This window comes from Puntigrus tetrazona, chromosome 8 (assembly GCF_018831695.1).
Source record: "Puntigrus tetrazona isolate hp1 chromosome 8, ASM1883169v1, whole genome shotgun sequence".
Lineage (NCBI taxonomy): Eukaryota > Metazoa > Chordata > Actinopteri > Cypriniformes > Cyprinidae > Puntigrus > Puntigrus tetrazona.
In genome coordinates, this window is record NC_056706.1 from 12,939,882 (window position 1) to 12,966,163 (window position 26,282).

A 26,282-nucleotide genomic window follows, 5' to 3' on the forward strand; every position below is an offset into this window, starting at 1 on the left:
TCCACGCATGCCAATAAAGAACCTGTATTTTTAAGAGTGAACGATTTTTAATATAGAAAAAATCGATAAAACAAAGATAAAGTATGTTGACAAGAGTTGTGCTTCTAATCACTTCTTTGGTTTGCTTTTCAGTATGATTTGATTCAAAAAATAAAACTGTAAGCATTTATTTGAAACACATATTTTTGCGACATTTTTTCTACACATTTCAACAAAGGTCCCGGAATGTATCATCCATCCCAAAACACATTTTACCTTTAATAAATACATTTAATGTTTTAATATAAAGTAAAATAAATTTATTACCATAATATTATCAATTAATAAAATGAAATAATAGTATTTATATATAAAATAAATGTAATATTAATAGTGTATTGTTTACGAATACAGCAATAAACATAAAATGTGTGAACATTTAATTCTAAAACCAGTTTGTCTGTGTTTCCTCAGATTAAATCAAAGCTGTAACTTACTGTCTGAGCATGTGTGTGGTTTTCCTCACTAGTAATCATGCTGAGCACATTAAAGTACTTACAACAGCTCTTTATGCTCCTCTGAAACTTACAGAAAAAGGGGAGAAAGGCAGAGAGAGCGAGATTGTGTCTTCCACTGCCCACAGAGCTGGTCAGTGTGTCTGAATTCCCCACAGCCGCTCATATCTCACAGCGTGACCTCACACAGCCCTACTTAAACAAGCGAGCTAACGCTAGAGAATGGGACACAGTACGTAAAGAGGACAAAACATTCTTCCCACAGCGTTGAATATGCCACAATGCAGTACTGTCTTGCGTTTCCTCCCCCGTTCCATTTTCGTTCTTTTTTCATTTAACTGGGTTTTGCTGCGGCTGTTTGTTCCTCTCACAGGAAAACGGATTAAACCTGGAACTCATTTGAGTGTAACGCTCTGGTGTCGATACACTGCCACCTACTGGAGGAACGACGTATTACAGACGACAGGAGCTTTCTTGAACGGAGCGCCTTTAGATGCAACTCTAGGGGTGTCCCTTGATCCTTTTTACTCGGAAATGAACTCCAGCAAAATATTATTATATTATAAATACTCGGCAAGGAAGATTACCGTATACCAATCTGAGAATATTTTCCCCTGACGTTATTTTAGCAAGCATGATGTGTGTGTTTTCTATACGCTGTTTAGAATCAGAAGTAATGATTGCAAATTAATTACTTTTATGATCAGGTGAACAGATTTGTGAAAAGGTCTGAATTTAGTCTGGTTCATTCAGTTCACTCAGACACTCATTTTTACTCTTGGACTTTTCAGCAAGTTTTTGATTACATAATTGCATAGCAAAAGTAAATAATTAAAATTAATATATCGCTCATTGGCAAAACATTTGTCACATTATAGTTATAAATATCGAGTGGAGTTGGTTGAAAGGGCTCATGTAGAAGCCCATCTTTTGCAATGGAAAAAAGGGGGGGAAAGGGTTTTGCACAGTGTGTGTGTATATATATATATATATATATATATATATATATATATATATAATTGTGTGTGTGTGTGTGTGATATACTGTGTGACTCTGTAAAAACAGCAGAATAGAGAGATAATGTATAAACTTTTACCTTTTCTCTAGTTTCTGACAGAATAAAAAATATTTTTTTCCTTAACGATTGTGCTTCTTAGAATTTAGAGTTTCTTCTTCTTCTTTCTTCTTCTTAGAGTTTAATTCTAAGAAAACAAGTCTGAATTGTAAGACGCAAAATGAGAACTGCTGAAAAAAATCTCATAATTATGAGATAAAAAGTTACAAATACCTTTCTTTATTCTTTTTTTTTATTTTGTGGTGGAAACAGGCTTCCATAGGTCTTACGGCGATGACATTCAACTCGAATGGACCTCTGCATGCCCCACAGGCATGTCTATCACTTTAATCTTGACAAGACTAGGCTTTCCTTCCTCCTAACAAAGTCTGTCTTTACCCCAGTCAAAGGTCAAGAAGTCAGTGCTTCCAGATGTGCTCAAACTGACCAGCTCTTATTTGAGTGACTTTATGACTGACAGATCTTTGTCTTTAAAAACATATGGAAAACGTGAGAAAAATGTTTATTCCACGACAACTACAATAGTTGCTTCATGTCTAGAGTAAAGTAACTCCTCCCTTACTGCACTACCAGCATCAAAACATTAGAGAGATTAAACATTTATCATAAGATCTGCATGAAAAGTAGTGCGGGAGAGAAAATTACTTCTATTCTCACATCTACTAATAGCATGTTTGTTCAGCATTTAATAATAAAACCAGATTACTACTTTAAATTATTCTGTTATTGAATATGCAGTAATGCTGACATTAAAACAAATACAATTTGTTAAATACATGTCTTTGGCATAGTAGTTTCCTGGGAGTTCAGAAAGTTTGGTTCACTTACTCAAGAGGTCTTAAATGATTGCAGCAGGTTTTATGGTTGAACAATAGATTTACACCAATCTTCCTCCAAATTGAGCATTTAAGTTATTAAACCCATAATTTACTTTATAGTCAGATTTTTTTGTGTTCACTGAATTATCTCACGCCTAAACATGCTCCTTTGCGACGACAAAGCTCGACCAATAGCGGCTCTGAAAGAGTGTGATTGGTTGCACTGACCGAGTCGGTTGAGTGAACGATTCATTGGCTCACTCATTCTACAGGAACGATCAGTGAACAAATGAATGAATGAATTGGCTCTGTTACTGAATGAATCACAATCCACTACATGAAGGTTAAGATTGAATTGAATACATCAGGTCAGGATGGAAATATGTAACTTTTTAGAGAGTTTAAAACCAAAAGTAAAATATTTCCTTGTGTCACATCTTTATTTTTTTTCCTTTTGTGGTAACAAACTTCATGATGATTCATTACAGATCAATTTAATTTCTAAAAAGACTATTTTTTTTTTATTCCTTTTGATCTTTCTGAAATACATGCTCTGGAGGGTAAAGAGAATATTGTTTTACAAACACACTTTATTTTTAAGTACAATTAGCATCCCTCATGACACAATATATTAGATTAAATATATAACATCAAACTGCTTTTATTTATCCTTCCAGACTAACTGACAATATAAACAGAACATAACGAAATAGAGGGGGAAAAAACAGAAGAAACATACATCATTAAATAGCACATGAGATTCAGAAACATTTTTCATTTACGTTTCCATCTTAAACTGCAGATGCGTCAGCAAAATTTCCAGAAAGAGAAATACTGATTTCATTAAGACACACCTGTAGCTGGTTATTATTGTGAAAAACCTGGAGTGTTTAGAGCAGTAACGCATGTGTAGACATGACTGGGAGCTTGAACCTCACAGCAGAGATGCCACAGCTGCCCTATGAGAAAAACAGTTTTCTTCACACAAATCAACATTAAAAGTTAAAAATAAAGGGATGAAAAGGCTGAGTGTTTGTGTATCCAAGTTAGTGAAAAGGGGAGACAAGAAATTCTCTGTGTTTGGTGATGTGTGCTGGTGAGAGAGTGATATAAGGCAGCTGCAGGGTCAAAGAACTTCTCTGTGTCGTAAACCATGAGGAGACACACATACTGATGACCTCACAGTTTCTCACTCCGGCAACAAGGTCACCAAGAACAACCATATTACACACAAACACAGAAAGTTAAAGCCAACAAAAGAACCAAAGCTAAAGTTCTTGGAAAATGTACAAAAAAAACATCACATGAACTCACACCCGACACAAACACATATCAGTGCAAAAAAACGCAATAGTGCTGATGTGACTCAGTTTACAGTTTCACATCTCTTCTGAAATTCTAGTGGATGTCCCATGAAATAAAGGTCTAGACAGCTGGGATGCTGAATTTCAAGTTCGACAGCAAAAACAAGACCATTCTATATAAAGACCAGCAGTGGTTCAGTAAACATCTTAAAAAAAAAAAATCCAGTTCAGTTTTAATCCAGTCAGCTGCAACTTTTTTATGATTTTTTTTTTTTTTTTTTTTTTACAAGGACATATTCAGCCAACACAGGAAGACATAATGAGGCTCTCTCCTTTCCATACTACTGCCTCCTCTGTGCTGCCGGTCAGTTCTAGAGGAGTAATGTGAAGTTCATTGCAGTAAAGTAGGTAAACACACTCTATCACGCTGCAGTGTTAGTGTAAACCTAGAGCACACCTCACTGTTCTGCGTCTGAAGGAAGTGGAGGGAGCTTGTCGTCATACTGTGGAGGCGGTGTGAGGGGTTCGATAGTGAACACGTTGGTATGCTGGATATCGCTTAAGCTTTTCCTTCTCAGGTTGTCCGATTTTATGCGTCTAATTTTAAGGGGAATCAGTTTTCTCCCGGGCCGGCTGTTTCTTCGGCCGCCCGCTCCGGTGCTGGGGTCGATTTGGGATGAAGGTCTGCGTGCTGGGCTCAATCCATCTTCCACAGGGTGCCGATCTTCCTCCAGCTCCTCATAAGCTGGCAGCTGGGTGATGCTGTTGTGTCGCACCGAGGACTGACTGATGGGATACTGGCCACTCATTACCACCTCCTCGTAAGTGGGAACTGTGTAGCTCTGGGATAAGTGTTCCATCCTAGAAGCAAAAATAGATGCACATTTAGAACCATACCAGTGCATATTCATTTCAGCAATTAAAAACAAAAAAAACCCCACAATATTAGAATGATTTCTGAAGTATCACGTGAAGACTAGAGTAGTAATGCTGAAAACTGAAGCTTTGCCACAGCAGGAATAAATTACATTTTAAAATATAGAGTACAGATATTTTAAATTGTACTAATATTACTCTTTCCTGTGGTTGTGATCAAATAAATGCAGCATTGAGGAGCATAAGGGACTTTTTTTACTAAAATGCCACGTGGTGTAAGAGTATTTTATTTGTGCTTGAAATAATGTACACATCATTAACATATTTATGTAAACAATTAAAACGCTATTAAATTCACAAAATCCTAGTAATTCTTTGGGAGTCAGCACACAGTATTTTACAACCTGAGCCAACCACGCCAAATTCTAAAATATTTTCACAAGACTTCTTGACCTTGACGCGCATTCTGTCTCTGATTACAGAGTCTACGTCCTCTGGAGGCTATTTGCCAGCTGTCCTGTATGTGTCATCGAGGTTGCCTCATTTTAGAAAAGTAGCCATTAAATTCAAAAGACAGAAAGAAAATACAGTAATTTAGGCCTCAAGAGGACTAACAGACAACTTTATGATGGTTACTTTTTTAAAAGCGAGACATCCTTGATGACATATACAGCCAACAAATGAGACACAGAGAAAGTCATGAGGTCCTGCCGGGGTCCTTTTTATGATATAGTGTTCCGTTTCTTTTTTTCCTGCATGTTGGTTGGATTTAACAAAAAGTTTTTTCAAATATTAATCAGCAGCCGAGCAGTTCTGTTAAATCCTTTTTCTAAAATACTGCAATACAAGATTATGCCAAACTACTTAATAATGTTTAAAAAAAGAATTGAATTATTTCCATGTTTTTTTGTCATTATGATATTAGAAGGATTGCATCAACACGCCATATAGACTATGTTTGAACTAGGAGATATAAACTTGCATTTGCTAAAAAAGACAGAATTATGATATAAAATAAATGTTCCATCAAATATTAATAGCTATAAATTTAAATAATATTCATGCTGTAACTATAAGGCTAATAGGACGTATTCCATTAGCCTTATAGTTACAGCACGAAACTATATGAACTGTGTATGTGAATATTATGTAGACCTTTTGTTTAAATCAAAGTTATGCTTAAAAAGTAAGTTTCCATTCATAGTCTGTTCATTAAAACATTTAGCTTTTAAATGGCATCTTTGATGACAGTATTCTACAAAAAAAAATAATTCCATAAATTTGATCCATTTTCCCTCCACCTGTTACCAGTGTTTTTCTGCCACCACTATGTGTGCGCAGCAGCAAGTGACATCTACTCCAAACTAGTCTATATAACATCATAAAATAATAAAATCAAAAAGAATCTAGAATTTAGTATCTTCTAAAAAAATTAAAGAAATAATGAAGTATATTCAATTCCCTGTATGTGTGAATTACATTTCTATGCGTACATTAATAGAACAATAACAAAATAAAATAAAAAAAAAAGACCACACGTCATTGGCCTATTAAAGTGTAAGAATGTGGCTGCACCTGGGTGTGTATTTAACAGTATGTACTCACGTAGCCCCCTCCTCCTGTGTGTTAGCGGGTGTACTGCCGGCTTCCTGTCCCCTGGCCGCCCGCTGTTTGTTCCGTACGCTCAGACACACAGACAGCAGCAGAAGAGCTACTCCTCCCCCTACTAAGACGAACGCCACGGATGAGGTCTCCCGAATTTGACCTTGATCCACTCCAGGAGTAGAGCTGTTCCCTCCAGAGCCTGCTGGCACCACGCTCCACACGATCATGACTATCCCCAGAGCGATGAGGCCCACGCCCAGCGCGGCCGTAGCATACTGAGCCCCCGAGTTACTGCCGCTGGTCCTGCTGGGACTGGGTGGAGTCTGGTCGCTGTAGGACATGCTTCCAAACCTTACCAATGGACTCCAATCTCCTCTGGATATGTCGCTTGTCGCACTGTGCCTGTCGAAAAGCCTAAAAAAAATCTTATCTCATTTTTCCTGTCTTTTCTGGAGCACTGACCCGCTCTGTGAAAAGAAAAACAAACAAAGGTGAATCAGCAGAAAAGCGATTGAACAATCAAGACTATCATAAAAGAGTCTTATATCAATCACAGTCTAACATCCAGGACCAGTTGATAAAACCTGTGTGAAAATAACATAACCCAGCCTGTGCTTCAGAAGTGATAAGGTTTTTATCACACGTATTGGTAGACATGATGTTGGGCTTGCCTAACTTCCTTCTTTGAGATCAAGCAGGTGTCCCTTCAGCTAAGCTTCAGTTACAGGCCCATAAAAACGGAAGAAAGAGTTTGATTCAAGAGTGAAGTGAGAGAGTTTACAGACTTCGGTGAAATTTCATCTCAGCTCTGGAAGGTGTATGTCAGAGTGAAATCCAGGCTGCTCCGAGATCCGAAATGTCTTTACTAACAATGCGTTATTGTTTAATAGACAAACACACGCTAAAGAAAACTCATAACACATCATAACTGTGCTGTGTCATACCTACACAGCTCCTGGTATTGGTTATCTGTAGGCAGGTTTGGGATAAGCGCTCTTACCGCACTCATTTCTCAGCAATGGGAGCAACATTAAGTTATGCTCTCAGATCAGGTGGTTTATAATAGAATTTATTTCCTTGAGCTGTGACCCGTTTATGCTGCGTGCACGGAAAATGTGGGCAGTTTTGTCAATGAGCTTTGTGTTTGCATTCCAGCAGAGTATTTAAAGTCTCGATGGATAGAAATAATTTCATCCCGGCACATCTGACTTGTTGAATGCAATTTCCTCTCAGACATAAACAAGGCGTAACATTTTTATATGCCTGAAATGGATACATAACACAGAACTTACCTAGCACGTCTAAGCATGCAGACAGATGAAATTATGATAGTGAATCTGCACTGGGGAATGACAGGAATTTCCCTCTCTCGCAAAAGAAAAAAAAAAAAAGTACCACAGAAATTCACATTGAAAAGGGCACTGTAACCGGGAGAAAGCGTTCAGCTGAAGGAGCTCAAGCAGGGGCCCCAGATATTCTAGCCATGGACAGCATTTGAGATGGAAACTGTATCTTAGCTACAGTACCCAAAAACGACACCCAAGGGAGAGTTCACACAGAATATGCTTTTATGATTCAATTTCGAAACGCAAGGGGACAATGCAACGATGCTGCGTTTCGAGCTTATTTTAATTCACTTTAACTAGAGCACCTAGTTTTTAGGCAAAATGCAAAAATGTTTAAAGAAAAAAATAGTAAATGGCAGCAAGGCTGTCAAACGTTTAGCATTCCTGCAAAATTCGCGCAAGTTTGAAAAAGGGAGTTTCTTTCTTGATGCCCTCAACCATCGACATCTGAAAATGTAAGGCAAGTATGTTTTGAACGCGTGCAGCCTGCGTGTCAATGGAAACGTAAAACTTATCTTTAACGCGAGCGCTGGATACATTCATGAAACTTTACATGAGCAGGGGTCCGTCCTGTTAAACGCTTGAGAGGTAGAAACAGCGGTTCTTTACAGAGTCTTTTAGAGTAAAAGCTAAAAGATTATACGATTAAATATATAAAAACACATTTAAAACAGCAAATTACGCTGCACACAACAAACCCAACGCGCGCTATAAATCGATAAACAGGAATAAAAAGTTTCAGAAAAAGGAGTCAAACTTAAAGTTCCTGAGAATGCAAGTCTTACCGAGAAAATTCCGTTCCTCGTGTTTAGGAGAGCAAACCCGTTTAAACGCTGGACGAAACCGCTTTTAATCCAATGATGCACACGTAGGCTACACTGGGGCATTTGTTACATTCCTTAAGAAACTCAACTTGAATTTCTTAAAGCGGTTTGGCCTTGAGTGTCTTCAGACGTGAACATCTTCCTGTCCCTGCAGTCCAGAATTAACCCTTTAACAGTCCCGTTCGGTCTCCCGCCCCGCCCATGTTCTGAGGGGCAAAACTTCCCCATCCTGACGCTGATGCTCCATAAAACTTTAGATACTTTCAGTGACACAGACAGGAATATAAGAACTTCTATGTAATACAGAGAAAATCAAAACTCTACTTTTTTAAACAGAATCATAACCTATCCGATGACTATTAAAAAAAACCCAGTATTAATCGTATTTATATTAATCTCTTTAGGAATAATCGATTTTATTAATTTATATAATTTTTCCCCCTGTATATTAATTACTGATAACCTTTCGGAAAGCCGGAGAAGCTCACATGGAGTTTATTTATGACATTTTTGTTTTTGACATTTTATGACATGGAGTTTGTTTATACATTTTTCAAGATAGTGGCATTATTTATCACACCAGTATACATCCAGGGTGGTCCACGTGAAATCACCAGCATCACCCGCATAAATACGTCAACCAGGGATCAGCAAGACATAAATTCTAATTCCGGAACAAATGTTCAACAATATTTAACTACTTTATGGGCAGTTGTGATTCTGGCAGGGTTAATAGTTTTGGACAAAGGTTGACCATATAGGCAAGGTGCTTCCTCATAACTTTAAGGAACGTTATGTAACTTTTACAGTAAATGGAACAAGGAGTGCTCCGACATGTATTGCGCATTTTTCTCAGTATAATGAAGGACTTTATTAATCCTGTGTGGGAAACTGTGGGAACTGCAGGTATGATGCATATCAGTTACTAGAAATATGAGAAACAAATATTTATTTTTTCCAAACTTTTTCAACCCGCTACAGATGCTTTCTTGTCTTACAGTCCTGGGATCAAATAGGGAAGTAGGCTACCAGAGAGTTTTACTAAAGGTTTAACTAAAATTTAAGACCGTTTTTATATGAAGAACATGTTGTCCTGTCTTTAAATTCACCTCCCTTCACGCTGCTTCAGAAAGTCGGTCAATAAACATGCAAATGTACAAGTCCTATCTTTGATCTTTGCGCATTAACAGTGATGATTAGCTTAACCCCTGCTACAGCTCAGCAATGTGCATGACCTTGGAGTTGGCAGCATAGCTACGATTGCATGATATTGAGATCGGTGATTTACAGTTGGTACAAAAAAAGCAGCAGGTTTGAACCATCTGTACCAAGTAAGAGCAGAGGCAAATATGAAATCGGGTTCATGTTATACAAAATTGGGTGAGCATGAGTAGCTATGGACCTGTTGGACATCAGACTTTACAAAGTGAATCACATTGGATATAAACTTCATTTAGCTAAATTTAAGAAATTCAAATATTTATCCATTTAAATAATGATGTACTGTATGACACAACATTTTACAATATTTTGTGGTACTAAATCTAATGTCCAAAAATATGATTTTTATTGGGAAAGAAAAAAATCTTGAACACATTTTTCTTTCTCAGAGTTATAATTGTCAGGATACTTGGCCCTGTTTCTTCACACATTCTTCACCCGCATTTGACAATAACTTCATCAAAATCTTAACAGATAAATAAATGTTGTCTCACTTTGAGACAAACGAGTCCGTGGCCACAAACAACAACATCTACGGAAGTCTACAAAGCAAAGCCAAGACCCCTACTGGCAAACAAAGTCCAGAGACAGAAGATGTGAACTTTCATTGAGATTTCATCAACGTTCACCTTGAAAATTAAAATAACATCCCCCGTTTGGGAGATTTAAGGAAGTGTGGTGTTTTTTCATCAGCGATCTCGACAGGAGAATGACTCAGACATTGGTGAGCTCGGCAGCAGAAAAATGCCGAACCGGGCAACGCTCTCGTTGCAGCGAAACCTCCTGAAGTCCATTCCTTGGAAACGACCCGGATCTGTTCTGGTGACTGATCTTTCGTCCAGTGAAATTCTTTGGGCTGAGTCCAAGCTGCTGCTGTAGAAAAGAAAGTGGACCCGTCAGATTTCTGATTCACTGGCGCTACAAACGTTTGACTTTTAAAGGATTATTCAAGCAATAATGCAAATCTTCATTCTCTGAGGATTCATTGTTACTGAGAAGTACACTTGAAGGAACTAAAGAGCAAACACCTTGAAAAGAGAGCAAACACTGGTTGTGCAAAAAGATTTAAGCAAAGGATAGTAATGGTTCAAAAAATCTGCCATCATGTTCTTTCAAATTATGGAACACACGGAACACAAAAGACGATATTCTGAAGAATGCTGGGAACCAAAAAAAAAACACTGAAGCCCACTTCCTTTGTATAAAATACATTGTCAGAATATCTTCTTTTATGCTAGAAGGAATACAGGTTTTGAATAATACAAGAGTAAGTAAATGATACTTGATGAAATATGAATGAAATATTGCAATTCTTCTTTTAAATTATATACCATACATTGTGTCACTTTATTGTTAAGTGAAATATTGTTGCATATATATATACACACAGACACACAATAAAATTAGATTTATTTTTATCTTTCCTTATTTTTGATGTTGCTTCTATACAAGTTCTTGACAACCTTCACAAGATTTACCATTAAATGTGGCTAAACTGAATTTGCATGCTGTGATAATTGCTGAAGATTTTATCACAGTATTATGAACTAAGTTACAAAAATAGATTATAATAATATAACAAACATTTTTTTACTTAAAAAAAACCCCATACATTTACATACAGTAAAGCAATACTACTATAGTTCTAATTCACTTATATTAATAAATGATGTAAAAGAATTGTATAATTTAACTAATGAAATAGCTAATGGAGCCTTAATGTAAAGTGTGACCGAACAATAAAAAGCATTTTCAAATAACATCTAGGTCACAGATTAAAATATGATTTTAAAAACGTTTAAACAAAATATTAGGCAATTATTCAAATATTTAGTGCTGCAGTGAATGTCACAAATACTAAAATCTGAACGGTGGTTTCAAATAGTAAATGCAGTAAGACATCTTGAAAAAAATGCTAGTTTAGCTTGCCACCACTGCAAGCATACTTTCCATCCTTCCTTCAAAACGCCGCACCAAAGCCATGTCCCCTGAATGCATATAGACTAGACGACAAGACACACAACATAACTACAATACATCATGCGCAATTCACCGCTGAGAGAAACTTTATAGTACAGTTAGTGACAATGCTACAATACCAGGAAGGAAGGTCAGGTTGTTTATGTTGTTTGCCTGCCTGTTCTCGCTCTGTCTGTATTGAGTATGTGAACACACTAATGAAGTATCCTGTCTGCGTGAACCAGGTGCGCAGCGGTATGCAAATACTTATGTTAACAGGTAGGCAGAAAAGCCTATTTTACTGTTCGGACCGAACATTTTTTATTGGACAAACATTTCTGAGTCCTGCGTGTTCCAAAGAATATATGAATACACATAGACCACTTAACACTTAACAAAAAAGTTCTGTCATTTAATTGCTAACACGAGATCTCTCAGAATTAATCAGAAAAATCTTGCGTTCTAAAGACGAATGGAGGTCTTCCATTCCACCCTGCGCTTCTCATCTGTGTTGGGCTTGTTTACACGAGTGTGCGTAAGTTTTTGACACGGCATATGGCGATGTTGAGCATTATAACCAGTTCGAAAAGTATTTGCATTCATTTATGGTCAATGGTTCATAATGCAAAAATAAAATGAAAATAACATCCCCCCCATTCGTGAGATTTAAGGAAGTGCCATGTTTTTCATCAGCGATCTCAGAAGAATGACTCAGACATGAATGAGCTCAGCAGCAGAAAAATGTTGGGCAATGCTCGCGTTGCAACAAAACCTCCCGAAGTCCATTCCCTATTTGTAATAAATGGTTCACAGTATTTTAAAGTGCCCACAATAACAGTATTGTGCATGTTTATAATACAGCATATGATTAAATGTGGAATTTGTGTGTGTGTTATGAATATGATTCAGCTTTTGTATTCTACCTTCACCCTCCTTAAGGACTGCTGGTCGTCATGACAGCTGGGTGATGAGCTGCTTAGAGAACTTTGCCGGTGAAGTGTGGGCGGAGTCCCCAAAGGTTCGACTTCCTGATCAAGCCCTGCCCTGCAAACACAAACATCAGAGAAATCTTCATGACTCGACTGTGTCTTCAGAGACATTGATTCATTAGGACATATACATTTGTAGAGTTAGGCAGACACATACAGTACAACAGTATTAACAGACAAGTCTTACCTGGCTGCACTGACAAGTGCCTTCACCTCTTCACTCAAGTGATGACGGACCATGTGCTTGCTGCTTGAAATACATAAAGCCGCCGCCATGGTGTCAGAGCTGAAGGAGGGATCCATCACCATGATGGCACCATGAACCCCACTGTTCTGAAGATTGTCAGCAAACTCCTAAATGAAAAGATATGTTTTTTTCTTTTGGGTTTTTACATATACAACGACCTCCACTTTCTCTGTTAGCACAGCTGTTCTTTCTTAATAGCACCTTCAGATCAATCTCTTTGATCCATTTGATGATGCGATGACAGGTCCACACTACAGGGTCTGTGTTCTGATTCTCACACTCTGATCTCCTGCACTGCAAAATCTGCAGCAAAACAGTATTTGTCGTTTAGCCTCATTGACTTACTATATACTATACATATACATATATATATATATATATATATATATATATATATATATATATATATATATATATATATAACAAACAGGGTATGTTTTTCCAGACTGGGGTATTCTGATGTGGATTTGTGTGTGTGTGTGTGTGTGTGTGTGTGTGTAAGATGGTTGTTGTTAATTTTTGGTAAGGTTTAGTACCTGTGGGAATTCCCATCATGCTGTTCTTCTGGTTTATATGTGAATTTGTGTTACCTCTTTGTCAAAGTTGAGCGTGTGGAGCAGCTGTATTCCCAGCAGCAGGCTGTTCTGGTGGGCTTTTTTAGACACGTGCAGATGCTTCTCAAGGTCGGTGCGTGTGAGTGTACTTAGGAGACGTCCGTCCACAAGGTGAGTGTGGAAGAACTGGGAATATTGAGGGAGACCTACATCAGTTAGCCAGGCTTGAGCGACCCAGTGGTGATCCAGATCAGCTGCTTTAGAAAGGCTGAAACAAGATAAAGAAAAGGAAAAATATTTCATAAATCCAGAAATAACTTTGTAATCGAACTAGTTTTGTATAATTTTTTAATAAGAGAAAATGCTATGTACTCAAAAAAAGAAACTGATTAGCCAAAATTATTAATATTTTTATTTAAAAAAATATGGTAATCAACATTACGCCACAGACTGAGCTTAACTTGAACCTGTTATGCTATTTTAAAATATATATTTATATTAATTAAAAACATTGGGGTGTTATTAATAAAATAAACAGAATTACGTTTTACTCACACACCACTTTAGCTTTAAGGGATTATTCACCCAGAAATTGTACATTTCTGTCATTATTTACTCATCTTCAAATCTGTTCCATCATAAAAAACAGTAATATCTCATCTCACAAGACATGGTTTAAACCATTTAATTCATACATTATGGATTGATTTTATTATGCATTTTGACCTTCCATACTTTGGTTACCTGAACATCAGTTAATCTAAAGACGGAAACAAGGTTCTATTAAAAAGTGTTCTGTACATACTCTATATTTCCAAAAGTATTTGCTCACCTGCCTTGACTCACATATAAACTTAAGTGACATCCCATTCCTCATCCATAGGGTTCAATATGACGTTAATCCACCCTTTGCAGCTATAATAGCTTCAACTCTTCTGGGAAGGCTGTCCACAAGGTTTAGGAGTGTGATTATGGGAATTTTTGACCATTCTTCCAGAAGCGCATTTGTGAGGTCACACACTGATGTTGGATGAGAAGGCCTGGCTGTCAGTATCTGCTCTAATTCATCCCAAAGGTGTTCTTTTGGGTTGAGGTCAGGACTCTGTGCAGGCCAGTCAAGTTCATCCACACCAGACTTTTATGTCATCCATGTCTTTATGGACCTTGCTTTGCGCACTGTTGCACAGTCACGTTGGAAGAGGAAGGGGCCAGCTCCAAACTGTTCCTACTAAGTTGGGAGCAGGGAATTGTCCAAAGTGCTGAAGCATTCAGAGTTCCTTTCACTGGAACTAAGGGGCCAAGCCGAGGTCCTGTAAAACAAGCCCACACCACAATCACCCCTCCACCAAACTTTACACTTGGCACAATGCAGTCAGACAAGTACCGTTCTCCTGGCAACCGCCAAATCCAGACTCGTCCATCAGATTGCCAGATGGAGAAGCGCGATTTGTCACTCCAGAGAATGTGTCTCCACTGCTCTAGAGTCCAGTGGCGGCGTGCTTTACACCATGGCATCCAGCGCTTTGCATTGAACTTGGTTTGGTTTATGTATGGCTGGATGCAGCTGCTCGGCCATGGAAACCCATTCCATGAAACTCTCTGCATACTATTCTTGAGCTAATTTGAAGGCTACATGAAATTTGAAGGTCTGCAGCGACTGACTCTGCAAAAGGTTGGTAACCTCTTCAAACTATGCTTCTCAGCATCCGCTGACCTAGCTCCATCAGTTTACATGGCCTACCGCGTCGTGGTTGCTGTCGTTCTCAAACACTTCCACATTCTTATAATACAGCTGACAGTTGACTGTGGACCATTTAGGAGCGAGGAAATTTCACAACTGGATTTGCTGCACAGGTGGCATCCTATCACAGTTTCATGCTGGATTTCACTGAGCTCCTGAGAGTGACCCATTCTTTCACAAAAGTTTGTAAAAACAGTCTGTATAACTAGGTGATTGATTTTATACACCGGTGGGCATGGAAGTGATTGAAACACCTGATTCCGATTATTTAGATGGGTGAGCAAATACTTTTGGCAATATAGTGTATCTTAAAATAGATAATGTTTTGAAAATTATTCAAAGACCTATGGGTTTGGAACACCATGACAGCAATCAAACAACAACAGAATTTTGGGGTGAACTTATTGATCTGTTGGGTTTATTTTTTTTTATTTATTATTTTATTATGTCTTGTGTTTCCTACCCATGTCCTGATTCCGCATCCCTGTAATCTTCAATGGCCAGACGGAGTTTCCTTCGGTGCATTGAATTACTGATACCTAAAACAAACTCCAGGTCCTCATCCGTAAGAACTAACAAGACCTAATAAATCACACACACAAACGCTTAATTTTAACATTCTCAAAGGCTACAAAGCATTCAGATTAGGATCTGTGTGTATTATGGCATAAATTTAAAGACTGCTGTGGACAAATGTTCATGACAATGTCACGACTACCTTCCCACTTTTAACGTTGTCCGCACAGGCCCGTATGTACATCGGCATGGCCATGATCACCTCCAGCCACGCCTGCACAGTTCCTGCACGCCAACGGGACATAGGTGCCGTCCGCGCGAGCTCCACCTGCTGAAGCCGATCCAGATGCTCCTCGCATTCTGATAGGCTCACACTGAGGCGGGCGGGGCTTGATAAACTGTCGGAGTCTAGATTGGTGCATGACGGGAGAGGGGCGGGACTTAATTCTAGTTTGTTTTCCATTATAATTTACGAGCATAACTACCGCGTTTTCTTTTCTCAAGTGAAAAGATACGGTATCATAAACACGAAATATATGAATCCGGAGATAAGAAGTTAGATAAAATACACATTTAGCCCCATTTGCATCAGTTTTTGAACAGCAGCCACTAAAGCGTCTTCTGTGCGCGAATAATTTTACCAGTAGACGGCAGCACTAAACCACTTTCAAAAACTGCAATCAACCCAAACGACCATAATCGGTTAATAATAGGGTGGTTTCTAAAAGCAAAGTGCTGCTTTCTTAGAATAAATTTGTTTGGTAGAGGTTGTAAAATAAAGACTGACAAATCATTTTCCTGCTAAGTGCTCGCACCTTTGTAAACATTGTTGGAAAAGAACAGTCTGGTTTTACTGCTTTTTATCTCATCTACACAAACTATTCATACATTTTCCCTCTCCTTCTCTAATGGAGCTTCATTATCAGGATGGTGGAGTTTGCTCATCACCAGCAGTTAATGAGCCACTGCAGGAAAAAAAAAAACAATGTACACAGAATTCATCCCGCGCCAAAATGACTTTGAGAGCCCCGTAAATACTTAAAAGTAAGATAAAAAAGGACGAATGGATTAAACAACCACACACACATACAGATAAATGCCCCATGTGGTTAAAGATATTTAGTAATGAGTTAGTTAATTATGCTCTGTACTACCCGAGTCGATAAAGTAGCCAAAAACAAGCTCAGGGAGGCGAAGCGCCAAAACGCAAAGAGCGAAGAACTCAGCCACACACCGTTGAGTGTTTCTGATTTTATTTCAAAATAGTCTGTAGTTATATAACTTATTACCATTTTCATTTCCATGCCATTTAGAGTTCCATGCTATTCAGCACCAGCCTGAGCCAAACGCAGCAGGGAAAACGAGAGCCGTCTCTCCATCTCCAGCTGATGAAGAACACACTACATGCTCTGAAAACTCATTTATTCTTCATTTCATGTCAGTGCAATATTGAAATGTACACAATGGTAAGAATCTGCCACTGAATGATAGCTAGCATTGATTTCAGAAAAATAAAAATAATAGACTATAAATACAAAGTTTAATGGTGAAAGGCTTGTAAAGGTATCCATTCCCCACTTGCAAAGCAACATGGGAAACTACTGTGGAGCTCTGTCATACCCTGCTTTATTAAAGGTACAGTAATCATTTCCATGAGAACTATCCTAAGTTTTTATTTTTTTATTTTTTTTTTTATTTTTTTTTTTATAACCAGTCATCTGGGTTTTGTATTTCCATGCTGTTCTCAAATCAGTTTTTGCCTCCTGGTTAATGATGTTGTGAAGGCAGTTGTCAGAGTTAGTGTGTGTAATGGCGGTTTTAAACTCTCCTGTGGGAAAGGCAAGACGAGCCACTGCTCACTAAAAGTCACCAGACTACATCAAATGTCCAAATACCAGAATATGCTGAAGACAAATGAATAGGTATCTCTTGGATCACAGTGTGAAAAAGCAAATGGCCTTTTTTTTGTGGGTTTTCATACATTGAGGGTCCTGCTGGCTTCCAACAGGAGAGCTCCATCGATTTGTTTAACACACAGGTTTAAAAACAGATGAAACAATGAGCGTTAAATGATATAAAAGGCATCTGGAAACAATTACAAGCACAGAGTGCACTATGACTATTATTTACACATTCAGCAGTCCTTCAAGTTTCCAGTGAAATGCTAAAGTGGGTATAAAATGAACACACGCGCAAACGCACACACACACAAACTCTGGGCAGGTTGGGTCTACTGCGGTACAGTTTGAAATCATTGTACAGTCAGCTTGTGCTCATAAAGATGGCAGCGATAGAGACATACACACACACACACACACAGAAAACGTGTTAGGGGGGCTCTCAGCAGCGTCACCAGTCAGCATCCTCCTCTATGTAGTAGTCAGGTGTGCTAGTACCATCAAACAGAGTGGGGTCCAGAGACTTTCTTTGCTTTCCTCGACCGAACACCCTCGACAGAGAGCCCAGACCCATCCTCTCTTTCTTCTTTCTACGTCTCTGCTCTTCTAAATCCTCTAGAGACTAGAGACAGGGATAAAGACAGAAATAATAAGCAATAGAAGCAACGGTGATAAAATCAAAAATGAGCAGAGAAACTAATTTGTATAAGTTGTCATAATATCTTAAGCTTGAGGTACAGCTTAAGATTAAATAGATTATTATTATTATTGTTGTTGTTACAATGAATATATAAATTATTATAAGAAATTATTACAAGTTAAATAATAATAATAAAATTAATATTAAAAATAATAATCCTTTTACTATTTTGTTATTGCAAAACCCCTTTTTTTCTTAACATCTGTAAAAAGGAAATAGAAACCATATTAGAAACCATGTATTTAACACAATTAGGGCTGTGAAATAATTAATCATGATTAATCACATTAAAAATAAAAAGTTTGTTTATATACTATGTGTGTGTGTGTGGGTGTAAAAATAAGATCGATGTGTAATACAAAAAAACTTACTAATTTAATTTACAACAATAATTGAACAAGTTTCCTAATGTAGCATAAAAATTGTATGAATATTGTTTAATATAGTATACTATGAATATTGTTGACCCTGTGACAAATTTTTACATGTTTCTCATTTGTGAATTTCTAAGGATAACAGAGTCTTCTAAATAAGTACATTTAAATGTGCATGTAAATATATTGAGGTTTAGGAGTCAGCGTGTGTATAGGTTTTGCAATGCAAAGAGTGTCACAGTGAGTGGAGTGCTGTGTGTGTCTCACATTGCAGAGGGAGTGTGTTCTGTGTCGTGGTGAATCTGATGGCGTTGAGGATCTCTCTCCTTTCATCACCGAGGCATCCGAGATGACTGACGCTTGTTTAGAGTGACATGGACTGATCCTGGCCGCGGCTGATGACATCATGCTGATGCCGTCCGCATCACACACACACGTTGATGCTTTCAGCACTAACACACACAAACATTAAGAGAATTAGGAGGCTGATTTTACCTCATTTTTATTAAGTAATTCTCAGCTTTCTGGTTGTGATCTTCACACGGACAGGTCATTGCTGTTGTGTGTTATGTGTATGTGTGTGTGTGTGTGTGTGTGTGTGTGTGTGTATATACCCTGTCTGTCCATTGAGTGGTAAAGGTTTTGTTGACTCTGTCGTATCGCCGCAGTCAGAGGAAGCTCTGCATGCATCGCCCACTCTTGGTTGCCGTTGACGACAGTCTCTGTGGGCATGGCCAGCGAGTGTCGCTTAGGAACATCCTTAGTGAGAGTAGCCAAAGACTGTTTTGCCTGGAACACACAAACAGATTTAATTCAATACGGTGCACTTCCTTATCCAGAGAGAGTGTTGTAAACAAACGTTAAGCGTGTGAAAATTAAAATGTAGAACTGCCCAGAATAACCGCTCCAAACGCTTCACATTAGTGCCAGTCTGGAGCTGTAGTCAAGTTATTAATAGGCCCAACACAGAATCTGCACTCAGATGATTCGGCAGAAAATATTACATATGTCTGCAATTGAGCCACCAAAATTCTGCGTGCCTTCTTCCACCATTATGTGTTATGTGTCTTGTGTGTTTCCAGAACTGTTCTATTTGTATATTTCTACATATGACTCTCCATTAAAACAATCAATCATATATAATAAAAGCAGCAGGCGTTCTTGTCTTAGAACAATTTAGCTGAACTTTTCTGATCCACTTCAAATGTTGACAAACATAGAATAAAATATACTTAATATACTTTCAAATATATTGTATTTCTATGATGCTGCACTGAATTTTCATCAGCCATTGTTCCAGTCTTCAGTGTCACATGATCCTACAGAAATTATTTTAATGTTGGAAACCCTTGTGAAGCTTTTTTGGAACCTGTGATACTTTTTTCTTTGATGAATAAAGAGTTTAAAAGAATATTCCAATTAGAAATCTTTTCTAACAATACAAGTCTTTACCATACTTTTTATTCATTTATCAAATCCTTGCTGAATTAAAGAATCCTGAAAAAAGTGCCAAAATATCAACACTCACTATAAATCAAAATATTAGAATGATTTCTTAAGAATCACGTGACACTGGAGACTGGAGTAATCATGCAGACAATTCAGGTTTGTTCATAGAAAACCTATTTCAAAATATATTTCACAAAAGTAAATTTATTTTCTCTATTTTTGATCAAATAGATTCATAGCCTTATTAATCCTTATTAAACCATAGATTATTAAACCATAGATTATTAAGCCTGATGCCAAACCTTGCACCTAATTGGGGCAGAAAATGCTGAAAAACGGCAGATTCCATGTTGGGCCTAGTTCAAAAACATTTCAAGCCACAGTCATGCCAGAAAAAAAGCCAAAAAGAACACCACCACCACATTATTATTGGTTTAGAATGGCTCTCAAATGAGCTCCTAAATCTTCTACAAAATGAGCATGCAGAGAAGAAACATTCACAGTAAAGAAACAGAACATGCCTTTTCCATTCCATATGCACAAACGTTTGTTCTCAAAACGAAATACACGTGCAACCAATCAAATTGTGCATATCAGATATGGGGGTCAACACCGCAGGCCAATCAAAGACAGAGTGACAGGCCTGGCTGATCTTACCGACACGGTTTTGGGTGAGGCTGGTCTTTCTGGAGATCGAACAAACACGCGACTCTCTAGTTTCTGAGCCATAAAGCTACTCATCTGTTAAAGAAACACACACATAAACAAAAGCACACACGCGCGCGCACACAAACAACCCAACTCTGACATTTTTGAGCTACTCAGTTGACAGATCGTTTGAAGGCACATCCTAAACAAGACGAACACTTCAAATATCTCTAGACTCACTCATCCACTTAGAAGACAAAAAGAAAGATACCCTGTTTTTCTAAACTCTGAGTATCTCACCATAGTCAGTTCAGCCTCCAGCTCCTTGATCCTGTTCTCTTTCAGGTCCAGTGCAGATCGGAGTGCACTTGCATGTTCTGAGGCCTCTTTGGTTTGTCGGCGTAGGTCCCACTTCTCCCGTTCCAACATATCTTTTTCCCTTGCCAGAACTCTCACTGCGTCCTCACTCTCCTGCAACACATAAATTAAATACTGAAGCATGTGTATGAGTGGAAATTTATGCATGTTTAAAGCTGTTGTGCTAGTATGAATGCATGCGATATGCATGTAAAATACTTTTCGGTGTTGCTCATAGTTGCGTATGAAATCTCGTAGCTGCTCCTCACGGCTCTCCAGTGTTGTGTAGAGCTGCTGCATCTGATTCACCAAATCAGTTCTCTCCAACCTCAAACGCTTTCTGTCTGCCTTCATTGCTAGGGAAAAAAAAGAGACAAAGAATTATAATTCTTCAGCATGAAATCAACATATTAGAATCAGTTCTGAAGGTTCGTGTGACACTAAAGACTGGGATAGCGAAAATTCAGCTTTACGGTCACAACAATAAAGTCCACTTTAAAATATATCAAAACACAAAATCATTTACTTTCAACTGTAATAATATTTCACATTGTTACTGTATTTTTAATCAAATAAATATAGCCTTAGTGAGCAAAGATAGTCCTTCAAAAGCTTTCAAACAGCTTAAACCAACCCCAAACAATTGAAAGGTAGTGCACTTCCTCAAGCTACATGATTATAGCTAGGCTATAATTTATGTCCATAGCACAAAAGTTTAATACATAGAGTTACGGGTTTATAACAAACTATAACCTTGAGTATAAGCAACACCAATCCTCAGCTGATACTTAGCAAGCACCGATAATTAAACATAACAAAATTAAAAAAAGAGAAAACAAAATAAGCAATAATTATTCTCTCTGCGGAAAATGAAAATACTCATTTTGTGTTTTACAGTCTAAAACGCTGTTTTGATAAGGTTCTGTGCTCCTCTGCTAATCTTGTCCTGACAAACCGGAAAGGCTTCACAACCTTGACAATCAGCCTTGTGCTCTTCTTTAAATAGTTCGAATTAAAATCATATTCATGAAGACCTTTATTTCACCTGTGATTGCAGTTATATGTAGTAGTAATATTACACCTTGAAATTCATTTTCAGGTGCTACTGGGATTGTGGTCTCCATCAATTTAAATACATAATACGGTTTAATTTGCATGTAACCATTCCCATTTACACATTACTATCGTACTCTTGATGTCCATTTTCACACACCAGTCTCTCTCTCTCTTTCCCTCTTTTTCCTCTTCCATGGTGTCTCTCTCTCCAGCTGGCTGTGGTTAATACTGTGTGATAACAGAGGCAGTAATTGACTGTTTTAGGTTGTTTGTAGCCTCTGCTCTGACTTGCAAATTGCAGCTCGTCTTTTCCAAGGACATTGAGTCCATTCACCCACCACTTAAAGACTCATTATACAGCAGCCAAACGGCACACACAAAAAGCCTTTTACACACTCATGTGCACACACACACACACACACACACACACACACACACACATAAGAACACCTGGTAGGAGGTGGAGAGAGATTGTGAATAGCAGCGAACATTCAGATCAGTAAATCCTGGAAGATCAAGAGCTCTTAATTTCCCCCCAAACTGTGTTTAATTAAATACTGGATGTTCTTTTTCCATCAGCTCACACACAAATCACATTATTAGATATTTGAGTTTTCTTTATCCTTCCATCTTTTGCGGAAATGGATTTCTACAGCAGAAATGTACAATTTACAAATTGCATTAGTGATTTCAGTAGGCCTTCACCGAGCACTGCAGAGGGTGATATGAGAAGGCTTTTTTGCCGCATATATACTGTACACACACAGCGTCAGCACTGGGGTAAAGTTACTGTTCAAATGAGCACCGAAGACAGCACCCACAATGCAAAGCTTTTTTAGGTGCAGATGATATTCAGGATAACGGATTACCTCTCCACGATCTGTGAAACACAAGTGAAACACAAGAACATTTATTTCAGCATTTCTCTAACACTGGGTTTTGAAGGTCACGGGAGAAAGTAGATTTCAAGACAAAGTCAGACCAAGGAGAACAGAATCCCTCGACACCTAAACATGGAGAATATTACGGCAGTTTCGTGGTCAGTACTGTGTTGATTACTTCTGCGTTTCATAGCTCCAGAGCTGAAAAATGAGCCACAGGACAAAATAAAGGAGGAGGAGAGATGAGGTCCAAATCATTTTGAGGAATTTCAGTCTCTGCAGATTTAAAACGTTGCAGTCAAAACACCTTCAGGTCCTCAACAGTGTTTATGATACTGGATCAAATCACTTGTCTGAGACTCATTTATATAAAGGTATATAATATAGTGAGCCGATTGTAAATGACACTGAAATGTGCCAAAAATACATGAAATCAAATCAATCAATTTAATCAAGCACTCTCTTTCCATAATATTTATTTAACACCATATCTTTTTCGCCTCAATGAGCAATGGGTTTGGGTTTGTAAGTCTGTTGTCGATTTCAAAATGACAGGTCTAGCGCTGACTGAGAGCAGAGGGTCAGGCTCATGATATTCATTTCCTACCTTGCAACGCCTCCTTTGCTCTGTCCAGCTCCTGCTCTTTCTGCGTTAGCTGCACGCGGAGCTGTGAAACAGACAGCAGCTCCACAGAGCAGCCTCCTCCTGTCTCCTCCAGCTCCCGATTCAACATCTCCCTGACCTGCTTCAGCACTGACACCTCCTCCTGCAGACGCACCACCTCCTCATGCAACAGCACTTCAGAGACAGAGACAAAGAGAGAGAATATAATTTAATACCAAAATGCATCACTGTGATTTATTTTGCTACTGAACAGAAATGTCTCTTAAAAATGTATATATTTTCCATTATTGTTATCAGAAGTGGCACAAGCCGAGTGTATTTTAAATGGCAGAACCGCACAATAAATAAATAAAGCAAAAATACCATTCTAATCGTTTATGGAAATTTTTGTTTTTAAGAAATTAATACTTTTATACAGGTATGATGCATTACATTAATTTGAGACAGTAAAGACATTTCAAGTTAAAACCTACAGCTTCATTATTATTTATTATATAATTTTATATATCTACAACATATACATATATACAAACATTGCTATTATTTTAATAGTTTCTTATGGTCATCAAGGCTGCATTTATTTGATCAAAAATACAAAGAAAAAGTGAAATATTATTGCAATTGCAATTTTAAAATACTTTTTAAAATATAACATACTCTGTAAAGCACAGTTGAATTGTCAGCATTATTACTCCGGTCTTCAGTATCACCTGATACTTTTCAAATCATTCTAATATGCCGAATTATATACAGTACGACGAGATGCTGCTGCTTTTTTCAGGAATCTTTGATAAATAAAAAATCTTTTTTAAAGAAATTAATACTTTTATTCAGCAAGGTTTGCTAAAAAAAAGTGATTATAAAGATCAAAGAAAAAAATAGCATTGAGGCACAACTGTTTCAATGCTAATAAATTTTCAGCATATTATAATGATTTCTGAAGGATCATGTGACAGTGAATACTGAAGTAGTGTATGCTTAAAAATTCAGTGCTGCGTCACAGAAATAAGTTATTTATAATATTTTATAATAATCTTACTGATCCCACACTTTTGAATGGCACCCTATCTCACGCACACAGAATATACACAACCACAGCTATACATATTAATAAGAAATATGCCTAAAGTGCTTTACTGGAATTGGCACCCAGAACCAGAACAACAGTATATAATTTAAAGTAAGAACAGAAAATCCTTTCCATCAGTTCAACTTCATGCACAATATGCAAATATACCTCCTACATGAAAACCAAGTAGATTATCTCAACAGGTGCTGGGACGCAAGCATGAGAGCATTCCTGTCATTTCTGCAGAGTGAAGCTATAGAAACGCACAGCAGGTAAAGGGTGAGATGGAATGTCAAGTAAATTGTTTAGAGGCTTTGGTGATGGCAAAACAAAACAACATAAATATACAAATGATACGTAGCAGAAGCACAAAAACATCAACTGCCCTTATGATCTCTGTGCTTTAACTTTTTAAACAGCACTTCTGGATTTACACAAAGAGATAAGTGTGCGTACAGTAGTGTGTAAATAAAATCATAAAGTAAAAACAGCAGCGATGAGGTGCTTGTGTGTGCGTGTGTGTGTGTGTGTGTGCGTGTGTGGCATTCAAAATGAGCTTTGACCCAAGTGATTGTGATTTAGGTTTGTTTATGCGTTTAGGTTTGTTGCCAGATTCTGAAGTGCGCAGGTCAGTTTTCATTTAAACTCTGATTCACTTTCTATTCTCTCAGCAATGCGATGATCACATGAGTCTAAAAAGTACAACTATCTAATAAAAATTCAGGTCACAGTTAACTCTGAACGTGGGATTTGAAACAGGTGAAGAATCCCGAACACCTGGTGTTCCTCCTTGTCAGAACAGGCTGAAGTCTTGACACAGGCATCTAATGCAGCTCTAGAATCTGCTTTAGTTTACTTTCAGACGGCAGATACGAGACAACACTGCAGATTTGGCAGGCTGTATTATACGGATTAGACCTCTGAATCAGCTAATCCAAAAATGAGCCTCTAGAATGCAGATGCGACTCTAGATTAGCTGGGTTCAGTCAAGGGTTACGGATGGCTCTAGCCTGAAGTTTCTTGTCCAGACAGGAAATTTTTTATTGTTTAATATTACATAAGTGTATGGTATGAGTTTTCACCTGGACTCTTTGTGCGCCTTTAAAAACAGGATATCAAGGCTAATTTAAACAAGCGGAAATGAGGCCTGATCATGCATGCTCAGCATCGCCGGCAAAAAAAAAAAATGCGAACACGTAAACCATGTCCAATGCATTTGAGGAAAATAATAAAATAAATCAACTTGGGACACTAGTTCTTTATTCCAAACCACTTTTCCTGTCAGTTCCACTTAAGTTCTTTAAATAAATGCCACTTGGTTTAATGATTTGTTAACCGAGGCAGTGACATTAATAAAGTTTTTGACAAGTGTGACAAAGAAATAAAAAAAGGAAAGGGCAGCAAAGTATGTGACGGCTTCTCATCCTATGTTTTCATCTCATTTAAAGAGTCTTGAGTGTTTTGGCCTTTGAGGACATTGCAGAAAAGGGCAGTGATCTGATAGCCACGTTCTGAAGAGTTTAATTCTATTAGTGTAGTCAACCACAAAATTAATCTGTGAGCCTTAGGGAGAAGACTAGAGAAGGAATGATCATCGACTTAAAATATCTCTTACAGCACCATAAACTGCATTTCAAAAAATAACAGTGATTGTCT

The 26,282-nt window shown here is 37.8% G+C and overlaps 2 protein-coding genes across 7 annotated transcripts in view; both read right to left on the reverse strand.

Moving 5' to 3' along the window:
• Positions 1-2,808: 2,808 nt before the first annotated feature.
• Positions 2,809-8,710, reverse strand: tmem51a (transmembrane protein 51a). 2 transcript variants are annotated; one of them, XM_043246833.1, is made up of 3 exons: positions 8,304-8,710; positions 6,173-6,639; positions 2,809-4,552 (listed from the first exon to the last, which is right to left on the reverse strand). In XM_043246833.1, exons 2-3 carry the CDS (start codon positions 6,511-6,513, stop codon positions 4,150-4,152), a joined length of 744 nt encoding a protein of 247 aa, XP_043102768.1. In that variant the 5' UTR covers positions 6,514-6,639; positions 8,304-8,710; the 3' UTR covers positions 2,809-4,149. The 2 variants fall into 2 exon arrangements, with proteins under 2 accessions (XP_043102768.1, XP_043102770.1); XM_043246835.1 differs by lacking the exon at positions 8,304-8,710 and having other exon boundaries at positions 6,173-8,270.
• A 111-nt stretch (positions 8,711-8,821) lies between these two features.
• Positions 8,822-26,282, reverse strand: part of kazna (kazrin, periplakin interacting protein a) — a 33,520-nt gene continuing 16,059 nt past the window's right edge. For 3 of the 5 annotated variants that reach the window (XM_043246794.1, XM_043246797.1, XM_043246798.1), the window contains 14 exons: positions 23,540-23,731; positions 21,215-21,351; positions 20,939-21,109; positions 20,648-20,731; positions 19,156-19,330; positions 18,809-18,993; positions 17,966-18,089; positions 15,772-15,977; positions 15,517-15,635; positions 13,349-13,580; positions 12,960-13,061; positions 12,699-12,865; positions 12,446-12,566; positions 8,822-10,436 (listed from right to left, as the gene is read on the reverse strand). In XM_043246794.1, the coding sequence (XP_043102729.1) occupies positions 10,278-10,436; positions 12,446-12,566; positions 12,699-12,865; positions 12,960-13,061; positions 13,349-13,580; positions 15,517-15,635; positions 15,772-15,977; positions 17,966-18,089; positions 18,809-18,993; positions 19,156-19,330; positions 20,648-20,731; positions 20,939-21,109; positions 21,215-21,351; positions 23,540-23,731 (2,174 nt within the window). In that variant the 3' untranslated portion in view covers positions 8,822-10,277. The remainder of the gene's footprint in view (positions 10,437-12,445; positions 12,567-12,698; positions 12,866-12,959; positions 13,062-13,348; positions 13,581-15,516; positions 15,636-15,771; positions 15,978-17,965; positions 18,090-18,808; positions 18,994-19,155; positions 19,331-20,647; positions 20,732-20,938; positions 21,110-21,214; positions 21,352-23,539; positions 23,732-26,282) is intronic. The other 2 variants (XM_043246795.1, XM_043246796.1) reach the window with 2 other exon arrangements.

Coding starts and splice junctions, on each gene's coding strand:
- tmem51a (XM_043246833.1), bottom strand. CDS start 6,513: ATGTCCTACAGCGACCAGACTCCACCCAGTCCCAGCAGGACCAGCGGC. Junction 4,553..6,172: donor ACACAGGAGGAGGGGGCTAC/GTGAGTACATAC, acceptor TTTTGCTTCTAG/GATGGAACACTTATCCCAGA.